The 14,920-nt window shown below is 42.4% G+C and overlaps 1 protein-coding gene across 6 annotated transcripts in view; it reads left to right on the top strand.

Moving 5' to 3' along the window:
- SYNE2 (spectrin repeat containing nuclear envelope protein 2) overlaps window positions 1-14,920 on the top strand; it is a 582,128-nt gene that overhangs the window by 552,363 nt on the left and 14,845 nt on the right. For all 6 annotated transcript variants that reach the window (XM_073609718.1, XM_073609721.1, XM_073609720.1 and 3 more), the window contains 5 exons: window positions 1,947-2,147; window positions 6,521-6,649; window positions 7,186-7,377; window positions 11,408-11,458; window positions 13,665-13,693. In XM_073609718.1, the coding sequence (XP_073465819.1) occupies window positions 1,947-2,147; window positions 6,521-6,649; window positions 7,186-7,377; window positions 11,408-11,458; window positions 13,665-13,693 (602 nt within the window). The remainder of the gene's footprint in view (window positions 1-1,946; window positions 2,148-6,520; window positions 6,650-7,185; window positions 7,378-11,407; window positions 11,459-13,664; window positions 13,694-14,920) is intronic.

Raw genomic sequence — 14,920 nt, 5'->3', positions numbered from 1 at the left:
TTCTGTCGGCATTACAAAAACAGCCTTTTGAGCCAATACGAGATATTCCCTTAGTCCTCTTGACAAGGAAAATAGTTTTCTTGGTTGCCATATCTTCTGCAAGAAGAGTATCAGAATTGGCTGCTCTTTCTTGTAAGGAGCCATATTTGATTATTCACAAGAATAATGTTGTAGGTAACGTCAGGTTTTCATTTAAACCAGGATATTGTTCTGCCTTCATTTTTTCCAGAACCCCGTTCTGTGGAAGAGAGGTCACTACATTCTCTTGATGTGGTGAGAGTGGTCAAGGTCTATTTGAAAGTGACTGCTCAGATTCGTAAAACAGATGTTTTGTTTGTGTTGCCAAACGGTCCAAAAAGAGCTCAGGCAGAGTCAAAATCTACTATTTCTAAATGGCTTTGTCAAGTGATTGTTCAAGCTTATGATTTAAAGAAGAAAATTCCTCCTTTTCATATTAAAGCGCACTCCACCAGGGCTGTTAGTGCCTCTTGGGCAGTGCATCACCAAGCCTCCATGGCTCACATCTGCAAGGCCGCAACTTGGTCTTCAGTCCATACATTTACCAGATTCTATCAAGTAGATGTAAAAAGTCATGAGGATTTCGCTTTTGGGCGCGGTATACTATCTTCAATATAAGTCCTCTAGTCTCTTGGTGCCCTACTTTTGTTGTCTCCCTCCCTTCAGTTGGCATTGCTATGGGACATCCCACATAGTAATTACTGTGGCTCTGTGTCCCATGATGTACGATAAGAAAATAGGATTTTTATAACAGCTTACCTGTAAAATCCTTTTCTTTGAAGTACATCACGGGACACAGAGGTCCCTCCCTTCTTGGTATACATGTTTATTGCTCTGCTACAAAACTGAGGTACTCCCAGCAGTGGGAGGGGTTATATAGGGAGTGAACTTTTTGTCTTAGGGCGTGCCAGTGTCCATCACCTGAAGGTGGCCTATAACTCACATAGTAACTACTATGGCTCTGTGTCCCGTGATGTACTTCAAAGAAAAGGATTTTATAGGTAAGCTGTTATAAAAATCCTATTTTTTTTTTTTTTATTCATCATGGATGACTGACATACCATGTGTTTTGTTTTAAAAATAATTTAATTATGCATTGGAAATATGAACATTTAGGAGATAACAACTACCTGTAAGCAAAAGAAACAAGAAAATAAATTTAATTTTGGGACATACTTTGTTTTTAGTTTACCTTACTGTTATTACTTTAGATTCATTCTGATTTATTTTTTTTAAATGTTCTGTAATGTTGGCAGATCTCCATGATGCACTGCTTCTCTCAAGGCTTCTGTTAGCTGTAGTGTGCATGGCTGGGATTCACAACTTGCAGTGTTTTGTGCAGGGCACAGCAAAGTGAATATGTGCAACAAAAGTGAAAGCTGAACTCCAGGCGAGCAGCTAAAACATAAAAACATAACATAAATATAATACAACTGTTTTACCACTATAAAAATTGTAATTCCACATATCCATAGCTTTGATTTACACAACAGGTATAGGAGAGTGACACCGATTGTAAGAAATACTGTGGCGTCCTCTCGCCACCAGCCTGCTAACTAAACTGTGAAAAGGCGGTCACATAATGACATGGTAATCCCTCTGCTCACTTTGCTCTCCCTTCCTATCATTATGTTTATTGCCACCATATTTGTATGCGGCACAACTAGTTACCTCTCAGTCTGATGTATAGGGGATTGCAAGAGGCCAATAGCAATTCAAATTTAGACTTAAAATTGTTGCATTTCAACAGCACTTTTGATGATGTATTATGTATAAGAAGATGCATTAATTGGTGTGATTTATGACTGCCTGGAAAACCAGCTTTAACTAACAAAAATCAAGTATAAGAAAGTACAATTACAGGCTGAATATAATGGACAATAGTCAACATTTCAAGGCATTTATTGCTGTTTCTTTTTTTCTTTTAGGATACTTTGAAGGTATTTGATAATTATAAACCTCTGGTTCTTTCCGCAAACCTGAGCAGTAAAGAGTTCCAGCAGGCAGATGATGTGGAGAGTGGAAGTCTTCTGAGTAGACTACATGACGTGAACTCCCGTTGGGACCAAGCATGTCATAAGAGAGACAAGTGGAGGGAGAGTTTACAGAATGATCTTAACCAGTGTGAGGTAGGGCAAAGTGGAACTGTTGAGGCAAACACATTCTTAATATACTGGTGTGTGTGTGTGTAAAACTGGAAAGTGCAAAATCTGGTGCCGCTCTGCATGGTAGCCAGTCCGCTTGCAACTTCAGCTTGTTTAGTTAAGCTTTGACAATAAAACCTGGAAGCTGATTGTTTTCTATTCAGAGCTGCACCAGATTTTGCTCACTCCAGTTTTTGTAAATCAACCCCAGCATCTTGGCAGCTATGGCGCACAGCCTCCAGTACAGAAGCTCATCACAACCGCAAGTGTAAAGAGCTAAATCAAAACTTCAGTGGTTTCCCCACATCCAATTCGCATGACATGCGAGTGTGCCTGGCACGCAATGGAGCCGGTTCACACATATCCGTGGCGGCTGTGGTCCGCATTCCGAAAGGATCCTGTACATCTTTGGGTCCAGCTCAAGTGCGAATTCAGGCAAAAATTTGGACCTGATACACACCTGAACCGGTGAACAGGGACACACCGGAACCAATGCAGGGAACCGCGGCCGCACATATGTGAACCAGGCCTTAGCCCGATGTTCCTTATACTTCCTAGAACAGGGGTGACAAACTCTTTCATCACAAGACACATCAGCAGTATGTTTTCTCTCAAAGGGATAATTGTATCTAGGGTGCGCTATGTACAGAGTGCAGGGTTCAGGATTACACTATGTACAGAGTTCAGAAGTGAGTTACGTCCAGAGTGCAGGGTCCAAGGGAGCCCTATGCACACAGTGCAAAGTTCAGGAGTATACTACATACGGAGTGCAGAGTTCAGGAGTGCGTTGCGTGCAAGGTTCAGGGGAGCCCTATGCAAAGTTCAGGAATACGCTACGTGGCTCAGGTGTGCTCTGTGTATAGAGTGCGGAGTCCAGGGGTGCGCTACATATAGAGTGCAGGGCTTAGAGCTGCATTACGTGCAGAGTTCAGGGGTGGAACGCCAACCCAACCCCCATCTGACAGTATCTCCCTATGTGGGCAGGTCTAGTACAGCCCTGTTTAAGTGGCTCTCTATACTACCCATGTATTTGGCTCTGTTATATCTCCCTGTGTAGGCGGCTCTGCCATGCCTTGCAGGGAGATTGTTCTGGCTCACTTTCTGGAGAGCTGGCCCCACTGTGAGGGATCTGTTATATCCAAAAGCCGCTGAAAGCAAAGCTGTCCCTTGTAAATACAGAAGGCTTCTGTGTTTACAAGTGGGAACGGGAGAGGAGGGTGAGAGCCAGAGGTGGAGGTTCTGCTACGTTCCAGCTGCAAAACTGGCTGGGAGGTCCACATGAGAAGGCCTCATGCACTTTTTATAAATGGTGGCATTGTTCTAGACAAGGTGGTGTTACTCCTTTTAAACGTCCACCCAACACTGAAATAAACCTAGATGCGCATACCCGATAAGTAGTTCAATTTTTAATTCAGATATTTCTTTAGTGCACCCCAGCCTTTTTTGTCTGTAGTTTGACCCTGGAACGTACCTGCTGGTGATGCTCGAACTCTACTTACTGCCTATCACACACAGCCTGACCTGAAAAAAAAGTACTAAGAGGCATCTCACAGCCTCCAATCAAGTTTAAACCTGCCTTGGAAGTCTGTATGTGATTGGTGATGGAGGGAATAGAGGGAGGGGATGCTGAACACATGCTTTGGGAAGTGCTCCTAATGAACCCATATAGAGGTGTGTAAGCTTATTCTGCAGGGGATAAATAAAAACTCACTTTTATTTTTATTTTATCACTGTCCCTGTTTTTACTAGAGAGTTGCATGGAATTGCTGATTAACTGATTTAATATTATACACGTCATTTTGTGCATATTTCTGTGAAAAGGCAGGTGTACGTTTTAGATAACTGTTTACACACAAACAGACAAAATCCATGAAAATAGCTTGCATTAAAACTTTGGAAACAGGAAGTATGTAGGCTTACATTGCGTTTCCCTTCTCTACAGTACATGCCTGTCCTGGTTGGTGAATCTTGATTAATAGCAAACCTCCGGGAATGTGGAGAACCCAACAGCTTACTCACTTCCTCCACATACTGCTTAAACAATTTCCTCTCAAAGACCACTTACGCCATTTGAAGAACGTTGCCAAGGCAAAGGTGTAGTTCAGAAAACCTTTTCTATGTCCCACCAACTTCTATTAGAAATCCAGTCCTGACAACACACCCCCCTACCTTTCCAAATGGGGAAAAAGCTGTGATCTGTGGTAAATACCAAGAAACTACCTACAAGGTCTTGACACACTAGTATAGGACCCCAACTGTCCTTGCTAAACTTTTTCCGCAAACAAATCAATCTGTGCTGGAGATGCAGGGTTCACGGAGGAACAGACTTGCACATATTCTGGAACTGTTCTACCTTACTCCGTTTTTGGCAGCAGGTCTTTCAAATAATCCTTATAGATTCTTTCGAATAAAACTTACAGATATCTCTCTTTTGACAATCTGGCTGCTCTCCTCTTAAACCTGATGCCTCTATTCAGAAAACAAAAAAAAACATGTGCAGCACTATAAGTGAGACTACCTGATCTTAAGGCAATACTGTGTAACAACGTGCCTTGCAATAAAGAAAATTACAATTCCCATATGTTAAAATGTGCATATAGAAGAAATCATCCCCACAAAGAATGTGCAGCATTAAAGGTGAGGCTACCCAAGCAATTCACTTAGAAACTTTTCTACTTGATGCGTGCTAAAACACACAAACACAATAAACAACATCCCAACAGTCTTTCCCAGTAGTTGGTGAAAAAAATAGAAATCCAATGTTGAGTGTTATTGATAAAGCCAGAAAGTTAATCCACACACCACGTGTCAAAAATGGACAAGCATGAGTTCACCCCCCCATAGACCTCCCATCATAAGCGGTCTAATGGGTGCCTGATGTAGAACCTAGGCTCTATGGCTCCCGAAGGCTTTGCACCTTCAATTGGTCATCTGTTTTTTGTTTTTTCCCACCTTGAGCCCATAGACGCTTCCTCCTCCTCTCTTCTGGCTGGATCAACAGGTGAAAATAAGGTAAAATAGCTTTCTGGAACATTGTCACACATCATTGGCTTTGACGTCAGAGTCGATTATGTGTGACAGTGTTCCAGAAGGCTCTTGTCTTTTTCTCCTATTGATCCAGCCAGAGGAGAGGAAGAAACGGTGTCTTCAGACTCCAGGGGAAAACACCAGATGACCGATTGAAGGTGCAGATTGTTCGGGAGCCACAGGATCTACATCAGGCGCCTATTAGACCTCTTATGATGGGAGGTCTATGGAGGGGTGAATTGGTATGCTTGTGTTTTTTTTGACACGTGTTGTGTTGAAGAGGGATTAACTTTCTGGCTTTATCATTATCACTCAACATTGGATTTCTGGTTCTTTTCACCAACTACTCGTAAAGACTGTTGGTACTTTGTTGTGGATGGTGTGTGTGTGTGTGTGTTTTATCACGCACCAAGTAGAAACAAATGTTTCTAAGTGAACTGCTTGGGTAGTCTAGCCTTTAATGCTGCACACTCTTTGTGTGGATGATTTCTTATATATGGACATGTTTTAACATATGGGAATTGTAATTTCCTTTATTGCAAGGCTTGTTGGGTCAAAGTATGTTGTTGCCTTAAGATTAATTAGTCTCACTCATAGCACCTCACATTTTGTTTTTTTAGTTAAGGGGTTTGTGAATTAACCTTTTAGTGCCCAGCTGCTGAGTTATATAAATTAGACATTAGGTTTCCTTTTTTTTTTTCATTGCACAGTGACCCTTTTCGACTTTATCCAGAAAACATAAACCATAAATCACTCTTTAACAATCTTTTAACTGCTGCTAGAACTTGTGTCCCTTATGTGTTGACATAGCGGTACCCCCACCTATGTTGTACAATGGTTTGCATGGGTGAACGCCTTAAAAAACAAAAAGAAGCAGCTTACTTTTACCCTACAAGATAAATCTGAGCAACATGTACCTACAATACAGAATAGCTTTCTTTCACATTATACTTTTCTACGTCAGGAGATGCCCCTTAGCCACCCTCTCTGGCCCTTGCTTTCTCCTTTCCCCTATAATTTTATTTTATTGATAATTGATAAATCTCAATGTAAGCCTATGAAATAAAAAACATATGCTAAGAAATTAGAATATGTGTAATCTTGGTGTACCTTTTTTTTTTTTTTTTTCCTTTTATCGCAAATAAGAGTCACTCTTAAAGCACAACTTTGCATACATGCTTAGAAAGCTGGAGTAGTTGGCACCTGACCTTTTTTGCATCCGTTGTCTGTTGTGGTCGTTTTAGAATGACCAGAGAGCTTGGCTTAGCTGCCTTTTAAAAGGCTTTTTGCAGTCTGGTCAATTTTATTTTGATTACTATTTTTTTTTTCAGGAATTCCATGAGACAAGCCACCAACTATTACTGTGGTTGACTGAGGCAGAATCTCGTAGATTGAAATACCGGGTGGCAGATCATAAGGGAGATCCACATGCACTGCTGGAGTACCAAAGGCAACTAATGGTAAGTCTCCTATTGTAATAAATCAGTTTTGGTATAGGGATCACATGGTCTACAAAGTTTTTAACCTGGAACAACTATGCCGAGGAGAAAGATAGATATAAAGCCATCCCTGCAAAGAAAGCAATAAAAGTAAGGCTCCTGTACCACTGCCTGGAAATCCAAACTCTTCTGTGTTAAAGATCCAAGCTTCCATAAGTAGGTTTATTTTTTGACACTTCAGGTGTGTCAGATTTTGGTATCCACCCACTATGCCCTTTGGTTTCCTTCACCAGCCCCTGTGTGACTGTAGGTCATTGCAGTGACCTAGAGGAACAAACACCGAGCACAAAGGGGGGGGGGAGGGGACCAGGCATCCGACACACCAGGAAGTGTGCTGGATTAGATCTTCAATGCAATGTGTTTTTTTTTTTTTTTTAAATGCCAACATAGTCACTTTAAATGGTTACTGAATTTTTTTTTGTGTAAACAGAATTTTTGCATGCTATTGAAAAAAATCTTTTGGTAGTTGTATTGATGCTTCTGCATATTTTAACTAGCAACTGGAAGAGCAGCTGCAGGAAAGACAAATTCAAGCCAATTCCCTTCAGGACATGTCCAGTAGCTTGCTGGAGAGTAACGTTGGAGGAGTCTATGTGGAGGCCGATGAGAGAACACATGTCATTGCAACCAAGATGAAGCAACTCCTAAAAGACGTTTCACGAGACTTGAAAACAGTACAGCGAGCTCTGGTGAGTAATAAGTGATCAGGAGAAAAAGTCGTGTTACTTTTTCTTTACATTTAGCACAGCTCTTCTGACCCTCTATACAGTGCATCTGGGAAGTATTCAGAGCGCTTCACTTTTTCCACATTTTGTTACAGCCCTTTTCCAAAATGGATTCAGTTCATTATTTTCCACAAAATTCTACAAACAATACCCCCATAATGACAACGTGAAAGAAGTTTATTTAAAATCTTTGCAAATTTATTAAAATAGAAAACGAAAAAAATCCCATGTACATAAGTATTCAGTCTTTTCTCAATACTTTGTTGAAGCACCTTTGGCACCAATTGCAGCCTCAAGTCTTTTTGAGTATGATGCTTGGCACACCTATTTTTGGGCAGTTTCTTCCATTCTTATTTGCAGGACCTCTCAGGCTCAGTCAGGTTGGATGGGGAGCATCGGTGCACAGCCATTTTCAGATCTCTCCAGAGATGTTCAATAAGGTTCAAGTCTAGGCTCTGGCTGGGTCACTCAAGGACATTCACAGAGTTGTCCCGTATCCACTCCTTCATTATCTTGGTTGTTTACTTAGGGTCGTTGTCCTGTTGGAAGATAAACCTTTGCCCCGGTCTGAGGTTCAGAATGCTCTGAAGCAGGTTTTCATCAAGGATGTCTTTGTACATTGCTGCATTCATCTTTCCCTTGATCCTGACTAGTTTCTCAGTTCCTGCTGCTGGAAAAACATCCCCACAACACGATGCTGCCACCACCATGCTTCACTGTAGGGATGGTATTGGTCAGGTGATGAGCGGTGCCTGGTTTCCTCCAGACATGACTTGCTTCCGTCTGGCCACTCTACCATACAGGCCTGATTGGTGTACTGCTGCAGAGATGGTTGTTCTCTCTCCACAGAGAACCGCTGGAGCTCTGTCAGAGTGACTATTGGGTTCTTGATCACCTCACCGACTAAGGTCCTTCTCCCCTGATTGCTCAGTTTGGCTGGGCATCCCACTCTAGAAAGAGTCCTGGTGGTTCCAAAGGTCTTCCATTTACGGATGATAGAGGCCACTGTGCTCATTGGGACCTTCAATGCTGCAGAAATGTTTTTGTACCCGTCCTCAGATCTGTGCCTTAATAAAATCCTGTCTCGGAGGTCTACAGACAATTTCTTGGACTTCATGGCTTGGTTTGTGCTCTGACATGCACTGTTGACTGTGGGACCTTTATATGGACAGGTGTGTGCTTTTCCTAATCATGTCCAATCAACCAAATTTACCACAGGTGGACTCCAATCAAGTTGTAGAAACACCTCAAGGATGGTCTGTGAAAACGGGATGAACCTGGGCTCAATTTTGACTGTCATGGCAAAGGCTGTGAATACTTCTGTACATGTGATTTTTTATTTATTTATTTTTTTAATATATTTGCAAAGATTTCTTTCGCGTTGTCAATATGGGGTATTGTTTATAGAGTTTTGCTGAAAATAATTAATTTAATCCATTTTGAAATAAGGATCTAGCATAACAAAATGTGGAAAAAGTGAAGCGCTGTGAATACTTTCCGGATGCACTGTATATAGGCTTAACCAAAGCTTACCAGTGGTACTCCTGCTGGGGACATGCTTGTAGATCCAGTTCAACAACTCTTGCACAGTTCTTTGCATCAACTGGATTTCTGCAGCCTCTCTCTTTAAAATAAAATAATATGCTACTGGTGGGCATCAGAATCAATACAGAAAGTTTGGCACAACTGAGTTAAGTGGAGAGTAATTTTGTCACCAAAACCAAATGCAGGTTATGATCTTACCAAAAAGGTAATGGCAAGGATACTGATCGCCAGAGACTGTTCCATATATCATACTTATTGGCACTTTGAAAGACTAAGGTCACTTAGAGCTAAATAGACTCTGACACTTTGTTGATTTGGGACAATGAGACAGGTTCTCTTGTAAAAAAAAAAAAACTCCACACCCAGTAATGTTTCCTTCTTCTATGCTCCACCACCACTTTGTTTCTCTGTTAGAGCCGGGAGACTGTAAGGTCCCAGTTGGAGGTTACAGAGGGTTGACTTATTCCTCCTCATGTGACCACGTTCTGGTCTGGAAATTCTTACTCTTGACTCTTACCTGAGCACTATGTTCTGGGGGAAAGGGAGGAGGTCAAATTATCCTCCATACTTGGTAGGACAGCGTATGTACCATGGGGTCCAACATACCATCAAAGCAGTGGGAGAATGCAACAAAGGTATCAGTCTGTGGGTTGATCTTGCAAAAGAACCAGTCACTTGGCCCTACATGGAAAAGGTGACAGATTCTCTTTAAAGGGGAACTAAACCCATTAATTTAGTTACATTCCCGGCATGCATAGAATGCTGTCACATTTGCTTGTGCTCTCAACTGAACTGTCAAACCATCAAATGGCTGGTGTCACAACGGATCACATGTGCAGCACCATGGCAGTTATATATCAAACAGAGGCTAAGATGGCAGCTTCCTTGGCTGAAAGGGATAGGAGGGTTTAGTTCTTCTTTAAGAGTGTTTGGTTTTTCTGATATTTTTTTTTTTATGTTCAAAAGAATATTTTTGAATTTTTTTTTTTCTTTTTATTCAGGCACATTTGAAATTGGAGCAGAAAAATATTCCATATTTAGACCCCTTTCATATTGAGGAGCTTTTCAGGCGCTTTCACGCTAAAAAAAATTTTAAAAAAAGCCTGAAAAGCTCACGAAAACCTATTTCCATTAAAATCAATGAATGCTTTCACACCGGAGCGCTGGCAGGGCGGTGAAAAAAACGCCCCTCTCCATTGACATGAATGGAAAAGCTCTACAAAAGCGCTCAGTGTTTTACTGGCAGTTTAGAAGCGCCTCAGTGTGAAAAGGGGCCTTTTGCAGCCTGCAGGTGGCAACCAAGTGTTAGTATTCAGGGTTTGATACTGATAACTGCTGTGCTGAGAATACTTGAATAGCAGGATTCTTATTGGTCAGTTTCTGCCGTCACCTTAGTGGGTCAGGGTTTCTGCAAATCAGCAACTAAGATGAATACATTTTGAGGGGCCTGATATGTGTGTTTTTTTTATAGCCATGTCCCTCGTTGCATGTTAGACCCCCTTTCACACTGAGGCGTTTTTCAGGCGCTTTTGGGCTAAAAATAGCGCCTGTAAAGAGCCTGAAAAACGCCTCTCCTGCAGCCCCAGTGTGAGAGCCCGAGGGCTTTCACACTGGGGCGGTGCGCTTGCAGGACGCTAGAAAAAATCCTGCAAGCAGCATCTTTCCGGCGGTGCGGGACCGGTGTATACAGCGCTCCTCCACCTTCCCTGCCATTGAAATCAATGGCCACCACTGCCGAAAAGCTTTGCAGCGGTGCTTTGTGGGCACTATTAACCCTTTATTCGGCCGCTAACAGGGCCGAAAAGTGCCGCTATATATATTACTGCTAACGCCACCCCCTCCCCCTCCCCACCCCAGTGTGAAAGTGCCCTTATAGGGGATGAAAAACACTTCAATCAGGTTTTCACAATAACGTATCTAACAATTCTGACTACAAAATTCTGCTTAAAGTGGAACTTCACTGCATCTGAGCACCACAAACCAAAAACACAATTTCATTTGTTTTTAATATTCAAAGAAAACACCCCCATCCATCCATCCATGTTTCTATGCCTTATTTTTCTGAGAAATCACTTCAAAAAAACGCCCCCCCCTAGCATTTCTAGCCATGGCCATCTTGAGTAAGGGCAGATGATTCATATAGCATTTACTTTCTAGAATCCATCTGCCCTTACCTCAAGCACGCATGTAGGAGAGTGCATAGCTGAGAAACCCCTCCTCCCCTCCTCAAAAATCCTGGGATGTATGACCTAATTTGCCTAGGCAAGAAACCAGGAAGTTACTAAAGACATGTAATCTAATGCTAGTAGCATAAGGATTAAAAATAATGTTTGGGAGAATGAAATTCCACTTTAATTTAGTTTTGCTATAATCATCCCGGTGCTATTATATATTGATCTGCATCTTACTGTAAAGACTCTGTATTTATCCCCCCCCTCTGCTATTACAGGATGATTGTACATTGGATGAGGTTGACTCTATGACAGCTGCAGACAGCCAGGTAAGTTTAGTACATATAGAAAACCATAAAAATAAATGCCCTGGGCTTAAATAGATTTAAAAGACTTGACATACAGGCTGGCTTCACATACACTGTAACTCGCAATCTGCAATGCTATTTATTTTGCATGGCACCCTAACGCACCTTGACAGTGCAAACTCAGTGTAAATTAATATAGTGAACCAAAATAATTAACTTTGGTAACTCTAATTGGCAACCACAGTGTAAGGCCCCATTCACACTCCCCCAGCAGGATTGTGAATCCGCTCCTGTGTGTGTTTTTTTTTTTTTCTTTTTTGTTTTGTTTTGTTTTTGTTTTTTGTTTTTTTTTTTTTTGTTTTTTTTTTTTTTTGTCTTGTGCAATTTTAGTTAGTTTCCGTGCACAGGGCAGCCCATTCACTCGAATGGGCTGCAATATGATGCGCGACAAACACACCAAAGAAGCTCCTGCATCTTTTTTGGGCATGGGAGTGTTCTGCATTTTTTCAGCATGTGTTTGTTGCACGGCCAAACGTGCATCCCCTAATTAGGCGCTTTGCACATTTTGCACAGGCAGAGTCGCATGATTCTGCATAGCTCAGAACGTCTTTGAGTATAAATTGCTGTAATGCACTCTGTGATTTATTGGATTATATCACACAACACCACTCATGAGTGGGAGGTATGCTCCTTTTTTTTTTTTTTTTTTTCTGTGTAATTTTCTGATTGCTAACACTGTAACAATTTAGCAACATTTGACAGATTGAGATAAAAACCCAGTAGCTATATAATATATTCTAGAAAATATTAGTCTTTTTAATACTTTAAGTTATTGTAAAGGCATGGGTTTGTTGTGTGTTTTTTTTTTTTTACAACAAATATGTTATCCTTTCCTGCTCTGTGCAATCATTTTGAGATTCTCCTCTTTTTGGGTCCCCCGCTGGCACTCTTGGCCCCTCCCTTGTGGTAAGGGGCACTTGTCTGTGCCAGCTCTGTGTGTCTAGAAGATGGACAGAGCACAGCTCAGCCCTGCCCCCTCCTCACTGGCTGTGCCAATGAGGAGGGAGAGAGCAGCTGCTCCCGTGCACATCGCTGGATCGAGATCAGGCTCAGGTAAGTATTTAGCAAATGTGAATGCAGCCTGAAAGAAGTATGGCCATATTTCTGTTCTGGTCACAGGCGTGCACTTACTTTTGCTCTCCTGTCTTCCAGATTCAGCCAACAGGCTCCGGGCTCTGCAAGGATCCTAACCACATTGCAGGGATTCACCTGGATGCCTAATTGGCAGCTGGTTTTGCCTCTCAACACACAGCTGAGAGCCAGAGCTGGGAAGTGGCTAAAATAGACTGTAGGAGATCAGTAGTATGGAGATGGGGGACAAAGTTAGAAAAGTTTCTACCCATCCCTACTCTATCCCTACTGCAAAAAGTGTCTCCAGAGTGATATGTTAACAATCTGCTTGTAGAAAAGTCAAATGCACAGCACAAAAATCTGCTACCAGCTTTAACCTATTGCAAGCAACCCTGTCAAAAAAAAAAAAAAAATCCCAAATACAAGCCCCTGCAATAGAAGTCTTCTACTCACCGCCTACATTCCAGAAGTGCAGCCTTAGGCTGGGTTCACTCTGCGATCAGACATCACATGTGATTCGCACCACATTGCTGTGCAGATCACATGCGATGTCTGTGCTTTGCAAATTTAACCGTACAAACTGTATGGCTGAAATCGCATCACATTTGCACCAAAATGGTGCAGGACCCTTTTTTGGTCCGCACTGGAATTGGATCATATGGGTGTCCACACCTATGCGATACGATTCCTGCGCTATTTGACAGTTCACGCTGAGATCTGATCTGGGGGTTGTCGTTAAGTTTACACAGACACCGCCAGCGGTTCGCAGATCTCAGTGTGAACCAGTGTGCGATTCAGATGCGATGCGGGAACCCGGCACTGAAGCGCAGGGTTTCCCGCATTACACCAGTGTGAACCAGTCTGTTTTCAGCATGTGACACTATCGGGAGTGTCGGTTGCCTGTGGTTCCGTAGTGACTTAAGGGTCAGAAGATGGAACTGCAGCATGTGGCAGGGGGACACAGGCATCTGACACTCCCGGGAATTGTCAAAATAAGCTGCAGCACTGAAATGGAGGGTAAGGTAGGAGACACAGGCCAACGGCGATTCATTCAATTTGCAACAAACCTTAATATGTTTTTCTTTTCTTTTTCCAGAACACAGTTGGAGCACTTCAAGATACCAGGTATGCCTATTTTCCTTTACCAATTAGTCTTAATGAAATCTGTCACCACTTGAATGAAATTTAAAGCCCAGCTTCAGGAGAAGTAAAAATCTTAGAGTGGTTCTGCCATCACACTGCAAAGCTTAAATGCTCATTTATGTCTAGGGGACAGAAAAAGTAGTTTTACCTTCAAGATTCACCGCTCCCCCACCAGATGGCGCTCCCCTATGCCCCAGTGATGGACTGTTCTCTGTATCCTCACATGAGGTGCAGGGCTATGGATGCTTTTCAAGATTTTCTATGCTGGGAGAGCCACACCTGGTAGCTACAGCCTGCCATACATGTTACATTGGCATGTGCGTGTGCAGCGTTTTTACCTGATCACGAGAAAGGAGAGTTTGGGAAGTACGTTGTTCAATCATGCATGGGAAATTTCATGCTTTGAGGGCTTTGCAGCTAATAAATATTTGTGTGTTTGATACCCACAAAGAGACTGTGGGAGAACTTACAGTTCTCAATGTGTGTGCTATCAGACATTGTCCTGCACAAGGTTCTTGTCATTGGTGTAAACCAGCACTTAATGTGTCGATCTCCTGGGTCCCATGGCAGTGCTCACTGGTTTCCACTGCTGACCTCCACACCATTACTGTATCCTACAGTGATAAGGGGGTCAGAGGCAGGAACCAAAGAGAGCTGCTGGGGAACCAGGAGATAAATACTTTTAAAAGTGTTGGTTTCTATAGGAACTTTGTAGCATGAATGTGATATTTGAGTGTTTGCACAAAGACAGTAATACTTTTATAGTCTTCTTTCGTGGGTAACCAAGGTTGACTAATTTTTCACAACAAGGTCACTATAAAGAGAGCTTGTGAGCAGGGGTGGGCAGGAGGGGTAGCTGCCTTTGGCACAGCGGAGCAAGGGGGCAGAGAATAGATACACGATAGTAAATCCCTTCGATGGCATGCATTAACTGTGGTGGAGGGGGCGCAGTTTCACATGCTTGCTCTAAGCACTAGATGAACCTGTCCTGGTACTGCTTGTGAGCATAGTAAAATGGGATCTTCCTTTGTTAACATGGCTTTTTAAAGATACAAGCACTCCAGGACAGGTCATTCTGATCCTAGGTTTCCCAACTCTGTTGACCTGGAACAAACATGCATAGAATGACTGTTTTGCTGGTGCTCAATATTTTGGGGGGGTGGCAGCGAACAAACCTGGCCCACTCACTCACACTAAACTCCACCAATC

The sequence above is a fragment of the Aquarana catesbeiana genome, linkage group LG13 (genome assembly GCF_042186555.1).
Source record: "Aquarana catesbeiana isolate 2022-GZ linkage group LG13, ASM4218655v1, whole genome shotgun sequence".
Taxonomy (NCBI): Eukaryota; Metazoa; Chordata; class Amphibia; order Anura; family Ranidae; genus Aquarana; species Aquarana catesbeiana.
The sequence above is the reverse complement of the archived record's forward strand: the minus strand, read 5'-3'. Positions and strand labels throughout refer to the sequence as shown.